This window comes from Palaemon carinicauda, chromosome 2, assembly GCF_036898095.1.
Source record: "Palaemon carinicauda isolate YSFRI2023 chromosome 2, ASM3689809v2, whole genome shotgun sequence".
Taxonomy (NCBI): domain Eukaryota; kingdom Metazoa; phylum Arthropoda; class Malacostraca; order Decapoda; family Palaemonidae; genus Palaemon; species Palaemon carinicauda.
In genome coordinates, this window is record NC_090726.1 from 150,483,366 (window position 1) to 150,504,798 (window position 21,433).

Consider the following 21,433-nt stretch of genomic DNA (forward strand, 5'->3'; position numbering starts at 1 on the left):
GGGATGGTGGAGCGGGTGCCTCCGTCGCGGATAGAGCCGCCGGGGCAGGGGTAGCCGTCATGGGTCTACCCCCTCCCGGGGGAATCCGGATGGCGCTGGTTGTTGGTCGCGGCAGCGGCAGGTTCCGTAACTTGGACGGAGCCGCCACGATGAAGTGGCTGGGGGCCGAGCCGCCGGGTATCATCCGCGGAAGTTCTCGTCGAGTGGATGGAGCCGCTGACTTGTTGGGTGCGGGCAACTGAAAGTGTGCCAACGGCTGCACCCGACGGGCGGGCGGAGCCGAAGAGACACCGGGCAAGGGTACGGAAGCGGCTCCAGCGGCCACCGAGGCAGGCATTGGGGCGGCAGCCGTCTTGCTCGACCCACGATGGTGGGGAACCACTTTAACTAACCTCCTCCTCAAGGAACTTCCTCTTATTCCTCCTTCTCGAGGACCTCGACCTCTTCCTGGCCGGGCTGGCTTGGGAGCTGGCTCTCCTTCTCCTGGACCTCTTCCGCTTCTTCCTGGTGTCCCGGCTGCTGGAGTCCTCCGACGAGAAAGAGCTGTAGGTCGAGAAACTATCCGAGGAGAAAGAGCTGTCTGAGTCCTCTGACTCTATAACAAGTCTTCTAGGGGCCCTTGGTCTGGATACCAGGGAAAAGGGTTCCATGAAGTCCGGCGGAAGCGTAGCTGTGGGCGTGCGGAAAGCGGATCGGGAGGCAAACCGTCCCTCGAACTCCTCTTCTTGTCGCATAGGGGACCTGAAGGGTGTCCCAGGCGCAGTCCAAACAATGGAGTCGGGGTCCGGAGAACACGAGGCCCGCCTTTCTTTGTCCCGACCGTTCCTGGAACCCGCTGAACCTGAAAAACACTGCCATGATGGGGGGGGGGGGTAGGCTCTGTTTCGGGCTTCCCCCACACCGGGTCTTCACTAGAGACGGGTCCTGCAGGCACCAGGCCTTCGTCCACAACACAAACTTCCACCACACTAGCAGACCGCCCACTCGTCTGTGTAGGCCCCTCTTACAGAGATTCCCCAACATCAGATTCAAGGGGAACGGCAATGGGCCGTTTCCCCGCAACGGACTTACCTCGTCCCCTGCTCTGGGTAGGGGAAGATGAAGGAGAACCCCTCTCCAAAGGCGCTGAGGGCGACGTTAGCGGCGAGGCGAGGCACGCTTTCTTGGGAGATCTCTCCGGACACGTGGAGGGCGGGGAGCACGTATTTCCTCGACACAAGGCGCACAGCGAGTGCGGGTTGACCTCCAGCTTGGACAGCCAGGCCCCGCAAGACTTACCAGCTTTGGGCCCGGGACAACGATGCTGGGATTCCATGATAATGAAAGGTTAACACGCAAGTAACACAAGAACACAAAGGGAACAGGTGGTGCACAAGGGATAAGGAACTCAAAGGAACACGTAGTACACAAGGTGATCGGACGGGATAAGTGAGAGAGAGCAGTGAGATGATATCTACGCCGCGACCAGATGCTTACTGACGACCTAGCAGCGCTTCCTCACGCGCTGACCCCGGGGCGCCACAGGGTGAGTATCCTTCCGCCCCGGAGCGCCCCGACAAGGTAACGGAGAGAGGGGGAACTACGTAAAATTCTTGGTCGGTTAATGAGGAGATCCCAGATCCTCCTAAGACAGTAGTTCGAGGTAAGTACTCCGTGTTGGAACAAACACATATTAAACAATCTCACCAACCATTCAAGTACAGTCACACCCCCTTCCTTCAACATCTCGGCTCTCACACCATCCATACCAGATGCTTTTCCTACTCTCGTTTCATCTAGTGCTCTCCTCACTTCCTCTCTTGTAATCTCTCTCTCATTCTCATCTCCCATCACCGGCACCTCAACACCTGCAACAGCAATTATATCTGCCTCCCTATTATCCTCAACATTCAGCAACTTTCAAAATACTCCGCCCATCTTTTCCTTGCCTCCTCTACTTTTAACAACCTTCCATTTCCATCTTTCACTGTCTCTTTAATTCTTGAACCAGCCTTCCTTACTCTCTTCACTTTTTTCCAAAATTTCTTCTTATTCTCTTCACATGAATGACCCAATCCCTGACCGCACCTCAGGTCAGCTGCCCTCTTTGCCTCACTTACCTTGTGCTTTACTTCCTTATTTTTCTCTCTGTATCTTTCATACTTCTCTACACTATTACTCTGCAGAGATTCTTCAAAAGCCCTCTTTTTCTCTTCCACTTTTACCTTCATATATGGTATTGTATATTTTGTATATGTATGGTATTGTATTGCATGTATGGTATTGTACTGAATGTATTGTATTATTTTTCCATTTATATTTGCATTATGTTCTGAGAACTACTTAATTTACAGGTATTAACAGTTAGTTTAGGCATATTAAATGGTATTTTATTGTGCTTATACTTTAGCTTTATTATAAGATTTAATGTTCTGTTTTTGTAGGGTTTGGAACGAATTAGGCGATTTACACATAAAATGTGACTCATAACACAAAATTTTCATAAAACGAAAGCCACTCCAGAACGAATTAATTTAGTGTTGTGAGGCATTACTATATACTCATGCTCCATCTAAACAAAATTGGTTGTATTCGTCGTTTCTCTCAGTCATCACCTAGTGAATCGCTTGCACAGTTTTCTGACTGAGATGCCATAAAAGAACACTTGTCTGTGCCTGTTTAGGGAAAAAAGCGTGGAACTCTTTTGTGGGTCTGCAGGTGCAGGGCTAATATTGTACTCACACTTGGATGATATGATTAGGCCTGTAATTCCTGGTGAGATTCCTGGTGAGGTCTACCTGAAAAACATCTGATAATGAAGTGATCTTCCTTGGAGAGAAGCTGGTTGCTTCTTTTTTGGGGGAAAGACTTACCTTTAGGACCCTTACGAGTTAAAGGAAGGCCAGACTCGTCGTGAGTACGGATAAGAGAATAGTATGCTCCTTCTGTACCTGGGGAAATAAGTTGATCTGTTACCTCTCAGCATGGAGTCCAAGGTGGCCTATGTTTAAGTGATATGTTTAAAATCCTCTCTGTGGGAGTACTCCTGCACTATGGAGGTTAAAACTCCCTGAACAGCTAAATATGAAATAAAGAGGTAATCTCCCGAGTTAGCAACACTTGTGGGGGAAGATGGAGGGTTGTTAAGGTTCATGTAAGCTGGTGAGACTAATGTAACTAGTAACATCTCTTGCTTTCACCAAAGGATCTATATCACTGTAAGATTTCCGGTTCACTAATCACAGTGGGTAATAATACGTCTACAAGAGCACCATGTTGCACAAAATAGCCGTCATCCTTAAGTATCAGAGTTTAAGGAAGGGTCTGATAGAGAATGATCGGGATTAGGAATGGAAGGCTTCTGCTTCTTGTTTTCAGTAGATGAAGATGCAGAAGGGGAACAATCCCCTTTAGCCTTCTTCTCCTTACGACTATTGTATTTATCATTGAAAGGGCTGCCAATTCCTGCAAAAATCACAAGTAGAGAAAAAAAGAGAGTATTGCTTACCACAACACCCAGGACACAAAGGATGGGGGATATACCTCCACTCGGCTCATAAAGGTGCCACATGGACTATCTTCAAGACTGGGGGAGGTTCTCAAATTAAATTGAGATACACTCATAATCACAAATCACAAAGCATAAAGTGAAGCGTAGTGTGGAGACCGGTCGAAGCAGACGTCCGACTAGAACGACGATTTGAAGTTAAGTGATGCGAGTTCCACTGACTCAGCCACTCCTACCCTGCATGGGTGGGATGCTGGTAACCATACCATGTTGTCAGAATCCCATGATTTCCTTAATTCTGGTCATAGCCAAACAGTAAAGGAGTAAACTAATTTAAATTGTGGTTTGTATTTCCTATAGGAACAAATGAGGATTATGTCTTTATGACCCCCATTGCAGAGTAAAATTACTGCAAAGGTTTAGCATCTGTAAGAGCCTTTCAAATCTGTAACATGCAGCAAGCTTTCAAAAGTGCTTACTGAAAAAAACACTATCAACACTAGACTCAACTTGGGGAGTATGGTTGGGTTGGTAATGGGCCAGGTAAAACCAGTGTTACCGCTTCAAGGAGAGGTTTCACTGGCCTTCTGAATTTCAACAAAGAAAGCTATTAATACCAATAGCTTATGAAACTCATCACTATTGAAAGTTGGCTGATTATATGAGTATCTAAAGGTGGAGACATGTGATTATTGTCATCATCGGCGCTATAATCAACTAGCCTACTCTTCCCTTGCTTTTTCCCTGAACTAATAACAAGTTTCCTTCACCACTTTGAACTGTTAACTTGATCGGCAGCCACTGAAGCATACTTTCCCATGAGAGGTATTGTGTGGGAAATGCAGTATTGCCACCAACACGACACATAAAGGGAATGCATTTAACGAACTTTCAGAAACAATTCCAGTGCACACTCCATGTAGCAATTTCTAACAAAGCTAGGAGAAAACATCTTAACGCACAGTAATAAGGAAACAATCTGGAGAGCATCTGACCACAACCAATACAACTGAGATAACTGTAAACACAAAGAGACTGGCGCGTCAGTTACCACTTGCCACGAGAATAATCCTTCCTTTACTAATTAGGTGTTAATTGAAGGGAAAGAGAAGGATAATTCTTAAATTTTTAAAATTTTACGGGTAAAGGTCGATTAAACCAATACTCAGGAGAAGAGGCCATATAAATATCAGGGGAGGTTCATATAGATAATTATAATTCTTATCTTGGATAATGTATTGAAAAGAAATCAGCATCTAGAGGAAGATTATAAGCATGGAAGATTATCACATATCAACTTACCGCCATGTATGGTCGACATCCTGCATCCCGTGTTTTTGCAATTGAATCCACAAGTTGTCCAGAAATACCAAAATCACAGAGCTTTATATTGCCACGTTTGTCCAATAAAATATTAGAAGGTTTAACATCGCGATGTATAATTTTTAATTTTTCTTTTAGGTAATTCAATGCCGTTAATGTCTGAAAATAGAAAACACAAGTTCACAAAACCAAATTGTTCATAAAAGGCCATGAGCATTTTTAATCATTATCACTAATATTATTAGAGGTTAATCAGACAATTTCATTACCATTCTCGACTTTCATAGAAAGGACATGGAAATTTACACAGGGCAGATATTTGTTATAGGGTTCAGGAGATAATTGATTAAATAACATTTATCGAACAAACAAAATTGAGAGTTAAATGTTACTATTTATTCCAGTCAATCCATTATTCTCATGGTGCACACATAATAAACACAGTAACCTAATAAGGGTACTTAGTAGTAAGACAAGTTTCAGCAACAAAGTAATTCTTATATTCATAACTTTGAAACGAAATTCTTCTCAACAATACGGCATAGCCTCTGCTTACTTTACACAATACACTATATACTAATATTATCTTTCTATTAGTCTTATAAAAATTATGACATGAGATATTTGCTTGCTTTTGAAAAAATGATAACATTTACATCATTTGTATCAAAATTGCAGATTTCAAAGATACTAATTTGTAATCTTTCTATGTATAAAATAATTATGTACTTTATGTAGAAGTAAAGCTTTCTTTAACTCTAGCTAGGATGGTTATTGAAGTTTGGTAATAAGGTAGTTGATTGTTGGTACACAGGAGAGTGGTAGAGTATTGCCCAATTGCCTGATGTAAGCTATTCACTTTTCCATTCAGGACTTAGGTTTGTATAATACAAATTATCTTCAAAATCAATCATTAATTCCTATGTGAACATACCCTTCAAACTTTATGTAGAAGACATTGAAATATGTTTTTTTCTGGTACTAGGGAGCAAAAAAATATCTCTATGATCTAATCAGCATCAGGGATTCAGTTGTTAGGTCCCAACCCAGTACTAGAAAAAATGGATGGGGAACTACTCTCCCTTAGAAAAAAGGAAAGAATTTTGATGGCACTTATCATCCCAATATAAAAATAAGCATGGGGTTAAGAGAAACTATCCCCACACTACCGACTGTTAAAAGAAAAGTTGAATGAAATCACTCTTAAAACAAAGCCTGCATGCCTGCCTGCAAACTTGTCAGGCAAGCATATTTTCACCAACAGTGCTGCCCCAGGGAGAGGAAGGAAAAAGGAAAAGTGACGGTTACTCAACTTCCTTCTCCAAACTAAAGCTATCCGTAACACCTCAAGACAAAACTCTAGATTCTTGGGAGATTACACAAAGCATTAGGAACTATCAAAGGTCAGAGAAACATAAATCAAAAGAACTTCTAAGTGATACCAAAGATAAGATGAAGAGAGACAAGTTGCACCAGGCTCTTGTCCTCATTTATGGAAAATCAACAAGTTCTTTGCAGACATAGTATGAGAGTGTACTCCTACATGAAGGCTTCTGTTCGAGCCTTATGATCACCCTCTAGGGGTGGATCCTATCCTCATAAGACAGAACTCACTAGGCAAAAGTTGGATGAATTTAAAACACTTCTCCCATACCTTTTGGTACTGATCCAACAGGGTCTATACATGAGCTTTGTGTAGGATCCAGAGAAGGAATCATCAAAATCTAAAGAGGAGAAGCAAAAAGCTTTGTCTCTTGATTCAGAAAACCAAGGCTAGGAAAACAGTCTTGGAAAAGATCCACAACACAGTTTGCCAAAAGGTAGCAGAGAGAGGAAAGTCTGAAATTAGAACCAGTGTAAATCATCATTATCATTAATTGCTTAGCTGCAACCTTAGTTGGAAAAGCAAAATGCTATAAGCACAAGGGCACCAACAGGGAAAAATAGCCCAGTGAGGAAGGGAAATAAGGAAACAAAGTATATTTAAATTAATAAGCAATTAAAATAAAATATTTTAATAACACTAACAACATTAGAATAGAGGTTTCATACATAAAGTAAAAAAATAGACTCATGTCTGCCTGATCAACATAAAAACATTTGCTGCAAGTTTGAACTTTCAAAGTTCTACCAATTTAACTACCCGGTTAAGATCATTCTACAACTTGGTCATAGCTGGAATAACACTTCTAGAATACAGTTTAGTGTTGAGCCTCAAGATGGAAAAGGACTGACTATTAGAATTACCTGCATACATAGTATTATGAACTGGGTGGTACTGTCCAGGAAGGTCTGAATGTAAAGGATGGTTAGAATATGATTAATCTTATGCAACATGCATAACAAAATTACTGAACGACAGTGCCAGATATTAATATGTAAATCAGGAATTAAAAACTTGATAGACCGTGAGTTCCTGTCCAACAAATCAAGATGAGAATCAGCAGCAGAAGGCCAGACAGGAGTAAAATACTTGAAAAAAAAAGGTAGACTAAAAGAATTAAAACATTTATTTAGTATAGATTGATCCCCGAAAATCTTAAAAGTAAATTTGTAATTGAGAATCACACCTAAAACTTTAAAAAATCATACAAAGTTAAAGAAATATTATCAACGCTGAGATCCAGATGTTGAGGAGCAACTGTCCTCGACCTACTTACAATCATACTTCGAGTTTTGTTAGGATTCAACTTCACACCCCATAATTTGCACCATACACTAATTTCAGCAAGATCTCTATTAAGGGATTCAGCAACCCCATATGTACATTCAGAAGATGGGATTGATGCAAAGAGAGTGGCATCAATTGCATATGCAACAAGCTCGTTTTCTAGGCCTAACCACATGGCATGTGTATATAGTATAAAAAGTAATGGGCCAAGAACACTACCCTGAGGATCACTAGATATCACATTCCTATACTCACTATGGTGACCATCAACAACAACTGTATGCTACTTATTACTAAAATATTCAATGATGATGCTAAGAAAAGACCCACCCACTCCTAACTGTTCAAGTTTGAAAACAAGGGCTTCATGATTAAGGCCAAACATACGAACTTCCTGACCATAGTCAAGAGATTTCTGTATAGCATTAGAGATAGTAAGAAGGTACATTGTGTGTTCCAAGGCCTTTACGAAAGCCAAACTTCAAACTAAGGAACAGATTACTGCCTTCTGCAAACGTATTTAGACGTTTTGCTAAAAGACGTTCAAAAACTTTAGATAATATTAGAGTAATGGAAATTGGACGGTAATCAGTTGGATTTGAACTACCAGAAACACATTTACATAATGGAGTAACATTACTGATTCGCCATCAAATGCTAAAAGATCTTCTTGCTAACTTACACAAAACAACAGATAACTTTGGAGCTAAGAAATCTGCAGTCTTTAAAAAAAACAAAGGAAAAATACCATTTGGGTCTACACTTCCATAAGCATCAATATCCATCAAAAGAGCTTTAATTTCCCAAGATAGAAAAGCTAAACAAGTTAGTTTAGCCTAAGTAAAACAGGAATGAGGAAGATCAAGTTTCTCATTATTCTGCTTACTGTTAAACATCAGCCAAAAGGGTTGCCTTTTCTTTGGATTGTGAACAACAGAGCCATCTGGTTTAAGGAGAGGAGGAACTGTCATATACAGTATACACCAAAGAGTGCAGATTTAAGGGTAGCCCCCCCACCACTTATACTCCTGAGCTGTACCAGAAAGGGTTTCTTTAATGGTTAAATTGTATTTCTTTTCAGTTGAAACATAAAATCTCTGAGCAAAAGCTCTAAGCTGACTATAGTTATTCCAAGTCTAATCTGATCTGTTACCCTTCCAAAGACGATAGGCCTCCTGCTTCTCCAAATAAGCACATTTACAATCATTATTGAACAGGATTTGTCTTTCACTCGGTACCTCAGCACATGAGAAGGGATATATTAATCAATTATGTTGACTAAATTCTCATTTAAAGAAACAACAGGATCAACACTACTATATAATTGTGACCAATTCAAGCCCAAAAGATCACTCAAAGTGCCAGTCCAGTCTGCTGAGATTTCATATAATGCTTAGATGAGTATGATACATCAGAGACAGGCTGCTCAGTCTCCACTACTAATGAAATCAATGCATGATCAGATGTCTCAACTGGAGAACCAACTTTACTTGTTATAACCCCAGGAGAGTTGCTGTATATGAGATCCAAGCATTTATCAGACCTGTGAGTAGCTTCACTTATGATCTGCTCACAGCTTGATTCACAGGCAAAGTTCAAAGCTCTTAAGCCATGGCGATCAGTAAGGAAAATAGAATTTAACAATTCCCTATAGTGAGCATTGAAATCACTAACAAAAAACAAAAGAGGCCTTTCTATCGTCTTGGATCTTAGCCATAATGGTAAGAAGACAGACAAATATAAAATCATCCATGTCTGGATTCCAGTATATCGAACATAAATAGAAGTTGTTATACCTGCCACAAACTTTTATTACCTGAATCTCATGGCATCCACACTCATTGCAAGACTTATGAGAAGCAGGATACTCAGTCCTAATATACACTGCCACTCCCCTGGCCCTAGGAATGGAGTCCCGTTTCAAAATTATTGGCTTCTTAAAAGCAGTTATAAGTAGCTCAGATGAGTGCCTCATATTAAAAACCAAAGTTTCTGAGCACAAAAGAATATCATACTGCATGGACACAACTGTAAAATCTTGAATTTTTGCATGTAGACCACAAATATTGCAATAGAGTAGACAACACTGACAAAGTCTACAACGTACTGGTCCAGGATTTCACTCAAATGTCTCCAGACAGGATAAGAATTAATGGCAATAAAAAAGATGCATTACACTAAATTAACAATAATGATAATCAAAAAATATGTACAGAAAAAAAGTGATAAAACCCAATGACTATAGATAAAAAATAAAAAACCTAGTCAACATGGCAGAGCCGATATACCATGCAAGGCTAAATACCCTCTAGGATACCCCCTTCAACTAAAGGGAGAGAACTCTCACCTAAGACTGGAAGACCATGGTACAGAGGCTTTGGCACTACCAAAGACTAGAGAACAGAGAAAAGAATCTCTTAATCATGGACCAGGTTCCTGCTTCTCCAAATAAGCACATTTACAATCATTATTGAACAGGATTTGTCTTTCACTCGGTACCTCAGCACATGAGAAGGGATATATTAATCAATTATGTTGACTAAATTCTCATTTAAAGAAACAACAGGATCAACACTACTATATAATTGTGACCAATTCAAGCCCAAAAGATCACTCAAAGTGCCAGTCCAGTCTGCTGAGATTTCATATAATGCTTAGATGAGTATGATACATCAGAGACAGGCTGCTCAGTCTCCACTACTAATGAAATCAATGCATGATCAGATGTCTCAACTGGAGAACCAACTTTACTTGTTATAACCCCAGGAGAGTTGCTGTATATGAGATCCAAGCATTTATCAGACCTGTGAGTAGCTTCACTTATGATCTGTTCACAGCTTGATTCACAGGCAAAGTTCAAAGCTCTTAAGCCATGGCGATCAGTAAGGAAAATAGAATTTAACAATTCCCTATAGTGAGCATTGAAATCACTAACAAAAAACAAAAGAGGCCTTTCTATCGTCTTGGATCTTAGCCATAATGGTAAGAAGACAGACAAATATAAAATCATCCATGTCTGGATTCCAGTATATCGAACATAAATAGAAGTTGTTATACCTGCCACAAACTTTTATTACCTGAATCTCATGGCATCCACACTCATTGCAAGACTTATGAGAAGCAGGATACTCAGTCCTAATATACACTGCCACTCCCCTGGCCCTAGGAATGGAGTCCCGTTTCAAAATTATTGGCTTCTTAAAAGCAGTTATAAGTAGCTCAGATGAGTGCCTCATATTAAAAACCAAAGTTTCTGAGCACAAAAGAATATCATACTGCATGGACACAACTGTAAAATCTTGAATTTTTGCATGTAGACCACAAATATTGCAATAGAGTAGACAACACTGACAAAGTCTACAACGTACTGGTCCAGGATTTCACTCAAATGTCTCCAGACAGGATAAGAATTAATGGCAATAAAAAAGATGCATTACACTAAATTAACAATAATGATAATCAAAAAATATGTACAGAAAAAAAGTGATAAAACCCAATGACTTTAGATAAAAAATAAAAAACCTAGTCAACATGGCAGAGCCGATATACCATGCAAGGCTAAATACCCTCTAGGATACCCCCTTCAACTAAAGGGAGAGAACTCTCACCTAAGACTGGAAGACCATGGTACAGAGGCTTTGGCACTACCAAAGACTAGAGAACAGAGAAAAGAATCTCTTAATCATGGACCAGGTTTCACAAATATGTAGTAGTTAACCTTAGATTTGGAGAGACATACTTGGTTGAATACTTTGTGAACGAGGCTGAAATGGGGAACATGCAACTTCTTGTTAAACAAGGTATCAATTAATTAAGTGTCCCTGTACCATTGAGATAAACTGCTTGAACTCAAAAACCCCTTTCCAAGCAAGTAGGGACCTTTTACCCCTATAATGTACAGTAACTACCCCTGATCACAGAGTAGTCCAACAGTATATTTCTCATATTATTGGACCAGGTTGACCATTTTAGGTTATGTTGAAGTATGCGCTCGTACATTGCACAAGCCAATACATCGATAAAGAGAACAAATATCACTCTGTTTCAAACAAAGCCACTATGATTATGCTGAGGGTTCACCATCTTCTAGAGTGTGAAGAGGTAGAATACTGCATTGTTTTGGAATAAAATTGAAGATGAAAATAGTCTCTTGTTTGTACACCTGAAAAGATCTTAACTTCCAGTTGTGTAACCTATACTTCCCTTGATGCATCAGATAACAAAAATATCTGATGAGGAGAGTTCAGAAGAACTCTACCATAAAGGCCCTGTTGTTGAGCTTCCAAGAAAATTATTCCTCATATCCTTGAAGGGATGCAAGCTGAGAAAACTCATGCTATGGAGGCATAGGAGTTGCTTCACAAGAACTTATGTTACCAAAGCAGAGGATTTTCTATGGACAATAAGTAACCTGGATCTAACTCAAACAACTGAAACTGTTGTTTCTATCCAAGATTAGATAATGTGCTATTCCTGCCTGAATTTAGCGAGACCACACTTTCAGCAAGCTCATGTCTCTTCAGATTCTCCAAATATTCTGGAATGGAATATCGAAAAAGGTTTCATATACAAATGCTAATACATTTAAAAGAGTTAAAGAAAGATCATGCTATTGAATAAATAATTAAGTGAATATGTCAAGGAACATTAGAGTTGGCAGTTGAAGAAGTCATTCAAGAGCCTTAATTCACTGATGCAGAGGAACTGACAAATCAAGAACTAATTGACCTTGAAAGATATCAAAAGATGTGGAGTGAGAGAGAAACAAGAATTATCGGACAAACCCCCAAAAATAGTTCATGTCAAAGAAATTAGCCAAGGCTTTTGTACAATTTGATAATGGATGGAAAATTTTGAAAGAAATGGATATCAACTTAGACAGGTTTGCAAAAGTTGAGAGAAAAATTCATGATACCATTGCTTGTCATAAACTTATATGTAGTGATAAAAAGTGTAATCCAATAAACATTGGATATCTATCTAAAGAAAAAGTCATCAAGTTTGTTCAAACGCTAGTCTTCAAAATCTTATGCAAATTTGGAAGTGAAAGAGGTAAAAGGGTCATTTACTTTTACCAAATTACCAATGGAAGAGGAAGAGAAAGAGAAGGAATGTATAATTCCAAATCTACTACTGTAAAGTACGGTCCCGAATTATGTGTGTTCGAATTATGCGATTCCCCATTTATGCGATGGCTAATTTTCAAAAATAAATTTTCTGTATCTGGGAAGCTGTTCAAAGTCTGGGAGTCAAGCACAGCAAAATGTATCAAATCTATTGTGTTTTCAAGTATATTGGTTGCTCTGAATACAGTGCTTGATAATAAATGTTACTAAACGATATTTACCTTATATCTTATTAACATGATTTCATAATAAATCACCTATAAAAGGATAAAATTCCACATCAACAATGAAACCAACTTCAACTATGCAAGTCCAGCTGACAAAATGTAATCAGAACTGTGGTTATGGTCTCGGCAATCTTTATTTTTCTCTAACCTTTCAATAATTTTAATTTTAGTGTTAATATTGATGGCATATTAAAGCATTATTTCTGTTTAGTACAGTAAACATAAAAGCTTTATTTTTCCCGTTGGTGTTCAAGGTTTTCACACGTAGGTTGGGTTCGTTTATCAGCAGTGAATAGCCTAAACTTCGGTAACGAGTCGACAATATTTTGTCATATTTCAAACAGTATTGTTTCACTTTAAAAAGATTTGTTTTGTATAGTACACAGTATAATTATCAAAACTTCTCTCTGAGAGAAGAATTGATCGCCACAACTAACAATAGTCTTGTTAAAAGAGAGAGAGAGAGAGAGAGAGAGAGAGAGAGAGAGAGAGAGAGAGAGAGAGAGAGAGAGAGAGAGAATTTGAGGTTTTCTGGTATCAAATCTTTCTCTCTCTCTCTCTCTCTCTCTCTCTCTCTCTCTCTCTCTCTCTCTCTCTCTCTCTCTCTCTCTGTAAGAAAAAAATCTTAGTTCACATATGGCAACCTGAGTTTAATAATGAAATTAACAAGACTATTATTAGTTGTGGCGATCAATTCTTCGCTTCGGGTAGTACAATAAACAAAAACACGGCATTCGATTACAACCCAAGACATTCATCACCACTAACCTAGCTAAAAACGTAAACAAACAACCTCAATTATACCAACAGTCTTTCACATTACAAACAATCATTACTCTAACTACCGCTCGTTCGGTGGCGCGCACCGCGGACACGCACACACAGAAACACATGCATACCCGCACTCTCTCTCTCTCTCTCTCTCTCTCTCTCTCTCTCTCTCTCGCTCTCTCTCTCTCTCATGAAGGCGAAATATGAAGGCGAAAGAGCAAATATAATAGAAAAGTTGGATTTTTTAATGGCAGAATTTCGGGAAATGAAGAAAAGAACATCATATCAGAACAGGAAGGAAGCATGGGAGAATCCATATTATTACCAATATTAAATAATGGGGATGAAACACAAACCATAATAGTGATGAATGCACAGGGTTTAGTCACGAGTAACTCTAAAAGGAAAATAGAGTTCTTAGAAGAACTAACCCAAATTGAAAAAATAGATATATTAAATATAAGTGAAACATGGTATTCCCAAGAGACTGGCAGTGATGACCAGATTAAGGGTTTCCAAACTTAGAGATCAGACAGAAAAAATAGGAATCAAGGGGGAACCGCAATATATGGAAGAGACATAAATCAAGGAAAAGTCTGTGAAAAATACAGCAACACAGAATGTGAATTGATTGCGGTAGAATTTGAATTTGAAAAACTAGTGAATATTGTAGTTTACAGACCCCCAAACACTAAGGAGTTTGACATAATAATAGAAAAAATAGATGATATATGTAGAAACCATAAAGACAGGAATATACTCCTATCCGGAGATTTTAACTTTCCTTTCATGGATTGGAAAGAACGGATAGAAGAAAGTGGTTGTATGTATACATATAAAAAAGAGAGTAATAGTAGCGCAGAAGATAAGAGGCAATTTGAAAAGCTACAAGATATGCTATTAGAACATAATATGCAACAAATTAACCACATTCCAACAAGAAAGGAAAATGTCCTAGATCTAGTATTTGTGAATGAGGTGAATTATGTTAAAGAAATAATAGTGTATAACAGGAATTTCAGACCACAATGTCATAGAATTGATAGTCCATTCCAAAGCAAGTGATCGCAGAATTAATAAAAGCACAAAACTTTGGGAAGGATATGGAAAATATAATTTTTACAGTAAGAATATAAAATGGTCAGAAATAAATGAAGAACTGAATAAAGAATGGAAAAATGTATTTGCAAGTGATAATATACAGGTAAATACGGACATACTGTACAAAATACTGGAGAAATTTGTTGAAAAATATGCACCGAAAAAAAACAATAAACAAAAGACGTGCATACCAAGAGACAGAAGGATCTTATTTCAGAAAATTAGAAAGTGGAAGAAATATCTTGCAAAAGAAAAAAATGTGTGGAAAATGAGGGAAATAAAATGTAAGATAGAAAATGCAGAACAAAAGATTATACAATCGAAAGAAAATGAAAAAAGGGACATAGAAGAAAGGACACTTAAAAATATAAAAAGAAACCCCAAAGTACTTTACTCCTATGCAAAAAAGATGAATAAAGGGAGATTAGAAATAGGCCCTCAAAGAATTGAAGGACGGCTAACGAATGAAAAAAAGGAAATATGCAACATATTATCAGAAAAATATAAGAGTGAGTTCACGCCAAGAATTGCGAATGAGAATATTAAAACAGAAATGAGAGAAGAAAATGTTGAATATCTAACGGATATAGATATTAATGAAGCAGATATTGTCAAGGCTATAAACGAAATTAAAAATGGATCGGCAGCCGGACCAAATGGAGTTCCAGCGATTTTGTTAAAAAAACTGCAAACACTATCGCGAAGCCGCTTGCAATACTGCTAAGACAAAGTGTAGATATGAGCGAGATATATGTTAAACATAAATCAGCTTATATAACCCCTATCTTCAAAAGTGGATCAAGACTAGAGGCAAGCAATTATAGACCTGTTAGTCTAACATCACATATTATGAAAGTGTATGAGAGGGTAATAAAAAAGAAAATAATGAACCATTTTGGTTAAAAATAATTTGTTTAATATGGGTCAAACCGGTTTCGTGCCTGGAAAAAGTACACAGACCCAACTGATAGCACACTATGAAAACATATACAAAAATATGATAAATGAAAAAGACACAGATGTGATCTATCTAGATTTTGCAAAAGCCTTTGACAAGGTAGACCATAATATATTGGAGAAAAAAAATGAGAAAGCATAATATTGTGGGAAAGATAGGAAAATGGGTAAAAGAATTCCTGCAAAACAGAAAACAGATAGTGGTTGCAAATGACGAGAAATCAGATGAAGCCCAGGTAATATCTGGTGTGCCACAAGGTCCGGTATTAGCTGCACTGCTGTTTGTTATTATGATCTCAGACATAGACTGTGATGTTGAAAACTCTGTAGTGAGAAGTTTCGCCGATGACACAAGAATAAGTAGAGAAATTACTTGTGATGAAGATAGGAACTCACTACAAAGAGATCTAAACAAAATATATGAATGGGCAGAGATAAATAGGATGGTATTTAACTCCGATAAATTCGAATCAATAAATTATGGAAACAGAGAAGGAATGGTATATGCATACAAGGGACCTAATAATGAGACAATCACAAACAAGGAAGCAATTAAAGACCTTGGTGTAATGTTAAATAGGAATATGTTATGCAACGACCAAATAGCAACACTGTTGGTTAAATGTAAAGCAAAAATGGGAATGTTATTCAGACACTTTAAAACAAGAAAAGCTGAACACATGATTATGCTTTACAAAACTTATGTACGTAGTACACTCGAGTACTGCAATGTGATATGGTACCCACACTACCAAAAGGATATTGTGCAAATAGAGAGTGTACAAAGGTCCTATACTGCTAGAATAGAAGAAGTTAAGGACCTTGACTACTGGGAAAGACTGCAATTTTTAAAACTATACAGTCTAGAAAGGAGAAGAGAACGCTACATGATAATACAAGCATGGAAGCAAATAGAAGGAATTACTGAAAACATCATGGAGCTAAAAATATCAGAAAGAGCAAGCCAAGGTAGATTAATAGTGCCAAAAAAATATACCAGGTAAACTAAGAAAGGCACACAGGACATTAATCCACTACGCACCAGCATCGATAATGCAGCGACTATTTAATGTGCTGCCAGCTCATCTAAGAAACATATCAGGAGTGAGCGTAGATGTGTTTAAGAATAAGCTCGATAAATACCTAAGATGCATCCCAGACCATCCAAGACTGGAAGATGCAAAATACACCGGAAGATGCATTAGCAACTCTCTGGTGGATATACAAGGTGCCTCACACTGAGGGAACTGGGGGAACCAAAACAAAAAATAAGGCAATAAGGTAAGGCACTAACAAATGAAATCTTTGTTGCTTCACAAAGTTTGTTATATTGAAAATCAATCATGATTCAATTTTCCTTACTTTCTCCAATCTCGCACCATTTCTGTCAGATCGAACATTGTAGTGGTAACTTAATTGTTCAATAAATTTAAAGACCGGCCTAGTAATTGATTCTTCTCTTACTTTTTTATAGATGGTTTCATAATTGAGGAGGGTACAAGTTGACTTATAACTGAAGTTAGGAAAAGTATTTCGGATATGGAATGGACAATCATCTTTAGTAACAGTTTAAAATTATGGTAAATTATCATTCTGTCATTAGCGGCAGTTTGTTATTGTTGATTAAATGCAAAACAAAAGAAATAAAAAGTATAGTTTTCCTGCTTTACTACATATGTAGGAATTTATATAGATATGGTAAATAATATTTGTAATAACATATTTACTAAAAGCTTTTAATATCATTATTTATCACTTTGATCATGCGTGTTTAATGCCTTCGTTTGTTTATTATGATCGAAGATGGAGCATGCAGTAAATGAAGGGAAGGTTTCCATTTCAGGCAGCGTCATAAAGAAAAACATAATATAAATGGCATTAATTTCATTTATTTGCAAGTTCTAAGAAAAATTAAGTAGAACATTGGTAACAACAAAATCAACATATAATCAATACTTAGTAAGATTGCTGTCGATGTAAAAACTAACCTATACACAGATGTGTAAATGCGACTGTTTCTTCGTTATGATCAGAGATAAACGTAAACAAAACATTGGTTGTTGTTTTTTATTGTGCTTTTTGGCGTGTTTAGGAAACACATGATATAAAATCGCCTTTATTTTGATAATTCTGGATTTTCAATGATACAACAAAAGCTAGTCTATAGAGTGATGGTTTTGCTATTCACCAGTTGTCTTATACAATAGATATGACATTAAAATTTGCCTGTATTTTGGGTCGTGTTACAATGGGAAATATACGGTGTTTACACCCATCCTGGTTGTAATTTTAACCATTTTTCAAGTCATTAGAACTTTAAAGTATATTAAATGGTTGATTTATTCACAAGAACAATTTGATATTATAAAAAAATACAGTATAGTACATAGAAAGTACAGTATTGGAAATGGGTAGTAAACACATTTGAATAGGCAAGTTGCTGGTTGCCATGGCCCCAATGGAATTATTTCTGTTAATTGTGTTTCGAAATATGCGATTTTCCATTTATATGTGGTCATTGATCGACCAAATTCTCGCATAATTCGGGACCCTACTGTACTTTATCCCCCAGCATCACTTTCTAAAAATTAATATAATACTTTAGCCTTCAACCATAAAACTAGCGATTTGTGAATTCTACAGATTTTATTGGAGAGTACCAATATGTGGGCTAATAATTAACATATAATTTACTTAACCATTGGTTTGTTAATCATTGTAAATTGTTATGTAAATGTACTGTTATAAAAAAAATCATTGGCATTATTATTGATTACCCTTCACAGAGACTATAGGTAAGGTAGACTAGGCTTGTGTTAGTAAGGCTAAGTTTTAGTTAGTATCAGCTGTAGTTTTACAATAAAAAGTTTTCTTAATGAAACACCATCATAAGTACAAGAGTATTAGTAACGATAAATGTTAAAGGAACAGAAGTAAAAAACTGGGTATTCAGATTACCTTGATCAAAGCAAGCTGAGAATTTGCATAAAATCCTGGTGAAACAGTTATCCAATCTAATAAAAACATGAGTCATCCAAAACAGATATCAAGGTTTACAGGGAGCAGGCCAAAGAGCTAACATTTTTATGTAATAATTCGCGCTCAAAGATCTCAATCACATCACCTGCAAACCTTTGTATCTCCTACTAGATTACATCCCTCAGAGAGCAAGAAATTTAAAGGAATGATCAGTATGAGAAGAAGAAAACTCATGTGCTTTTATTCCAAGGCAACAGAATCCGAAAGCGGTTCAATACAGACACAGGAATCAAAATCTGAAAGCATCAGTACCTACCCAGAACTGCACGTTACAGGACTGGATCATCAGTACTGATTACTGAGCAGCATCATAATTGAGCACTGAATGGTACCAAGCAGCTTCATCTCTGCAAAATGGTACTGACTACAGTACCCATATCCAAAAAGCCATTCATAACTGGAAGGTTATAGTGTAAATAGAGAACTGTAAGCCTTTAATTACTGATTTCACTTTTCACCAATATGCTATTTACAGAAGAATGAACAAACTCTTAAGAGAAATAAATCACCAGAAATGTGAAGTAAGTCTATATTTCCTCAATCATAAATATCATCATACTACTTCAATACATTTTTTGTATTTAAAACATGGAAGCAGCAGAATATATATAATTCATAAATTCATCTTTTCAAAATACAAAAGACACAAAAAAATAATAAAATACCCTAAATAAAATAAAAATAACAAATTTGGAAATAATTTGTATTTTTCCTAACATACAAACCTGGAGCTATTTATTAGGGTATTACTTTCAGTGCAGCTGAAAGACGAGCCATGATAATTTTAGTGAGGGATAACTACCCCATCCGCTAGTTAGCGGGTAGGGGGTGGGGTAGACTGGCTACCCCGCTCACTCACACCTCTCGGCTGAGTAACCACTTTGCTTTATGGCAGGACTTCTCGGGGGACAGGGTGGCGGGCCAATTTGTATAAATAGCTCCAGGTTTGTATGTTAGGAAAAATACAAATTATTTCCAAATTTGTTATTTGTTCCGACACAGATACAAACTTTCGCTATTTATTAGGGTGACTTACTCTTAGGAGGGAGGAAGCCCTCACCAACTGGCCTTGGTCATGACCCGGGGTCCTCTCTATTTCGATCTGTGATCGATAGTAGAAGGGACCCTACCCTCGCTAAAATCAAGTGCCGATATGAGGTAATGCACTGAGAGCGGCCTGCAGAAGCTTGTGTGTGAGTGGAACTAACAGTGTGGCTTGTCTTTAACATAGGAACTCGAGTAGAGAACCTATTGTTCTTAAAGACTTACCCAATACCCTCCCTATAAAAGGTATTGGGGACGTAACAAAGTATTCTTCTATACTTAGGAGGCACAACGGAAGTGGGTCTTACCTGCAGCGAGGTGAGGTCAGCTATGCTGAGGCATGCGGAGCTGTTTTCCTCAGAGGGGACAAGGTGAAACGAAGAAAGGAGCCAGGCATTCTTACTCATTCCCCCCAGACTAATCCGGGTAGCCTCAGCCCTCAACCCTCTGCTACTAGTCCATCAAGGAGCCTGAGGTGTTCAGACCATTTGTTGTGCGACCACCACAGGACCAATGGAAAAGGTCTCCAAGTTCTTATGGGTTACGTCTTTGCAGGTAGTGGGCCGTGAAGGTCGATTGACGCTTCCACATGCCCACTTAAAGTATCTGCATCACAGAGTAGTTTCTTGAACGCCAGGGACGTAACAACGCCAGTGACGTTACGAGCTCTGGGTCTTAGGATGGAGGAGAGTCTAGATTAAGAGTAACCTCAATTGTCTTCCGATCCCAGAGGGGAAGGAAATCCTTGAGGTCCTCCTCTGACCTTCCCCGTGCTGGTCAACAGTGCCGACACACGGGGGCGAGCTGGTATCGTTCTTTCAAGGTAACCCCACAGACTCTTCACTGGGTAAAACCTCAGTTGATGGGTTTCCGGTTACCAAACAAAGACTCTTTATTCGAAAGGGGCTGCACCTAGGGTACAGCACACTCGGATTTAAGTCTTGGCAATCCACTCAGGGACGCCGCTGAGGATTACTTCTCCCCGTCTCCTAGGGTAGGAGACATCAGAGGTTGGATCATACAACACCCTAACTCTCTTTGTTAAAAGCCCAAGTGAGTAGAAAGGGCGTCTTCCGTGTAAGGAAGCGATCTGCTGCTGGGCCTACAGTTCGTAGAGAGGGGCCTTCAGAGACTGAAGGACCCGAACCGCGTTTCCCGGAGGAGGTTGAGATCCGACGGGGGCAAGTTATCTCACACTTGCATAAGTAAAGGCATCGATGGGAGAGAATCCCCTTCCACGACATCAGTCACAAAGGACAGAACACTTCGCCTCGAAGACCGACGCTGAAAAGTGTCTGAGGTGCCTATACATCTTTTCCGTAACCTGTTGCGAAAGGCCTCTCTGCGAGGGGTGGTGTAGGATCGTCCAAGGCGAGAAGTCGAAGCAAAGCTACGGCTTGAGAAAGTGTTAGCATGTGGCTGCTTGGAAGATCGTGCCGTGGAGGAAGATCCCTCGGAACTCTGTCAGGAGCTGTAGAAGGTCCAGGAACCATTCTGCGGGTTGCCATAGCAAAGCTATTGGAGTTCCGTCAGGGGCTGCAGATGATCTGGGAACCATTCTGCGGGATGCCATAGCGAAGCTATTGGAGTCATTGATAAGATCCTGCTTATCCTGACTTGGCTGAGGACTTTTTCACCAGATCGAATGGGGGGGAAAAAACAAGGCACACCTCTATGCCGCCCCACC

General features: G+C 38.7%; 1 protein-coding gene across 10 annotated transcripts in view; it reads right to left on the reverse strand.

The window, feature by feature from the left end:
• The window catches only part of Mkk4 (MAP kinase kinase 4), a 335,120-nt gene that overhangs the window by 95,279 nt on the left and 218,408 nt on the right, over window positions 1-21,433 (reverse strand). For all 10 annotated transcript variants that reach the window (XM_068359301.1, XM_068359292.1, XM_068359283.1 and 7 more), the window contains one exon: window positions 4,790-4,969. In XM_068359301.1, the coding sequence (XP_068215402.1) occupies window positions 4,790-4,969 (180 nt within the window). The remainder of the gene's footprint in view (window positions 1-4,789; window positions 4,970-21,433) is intronic.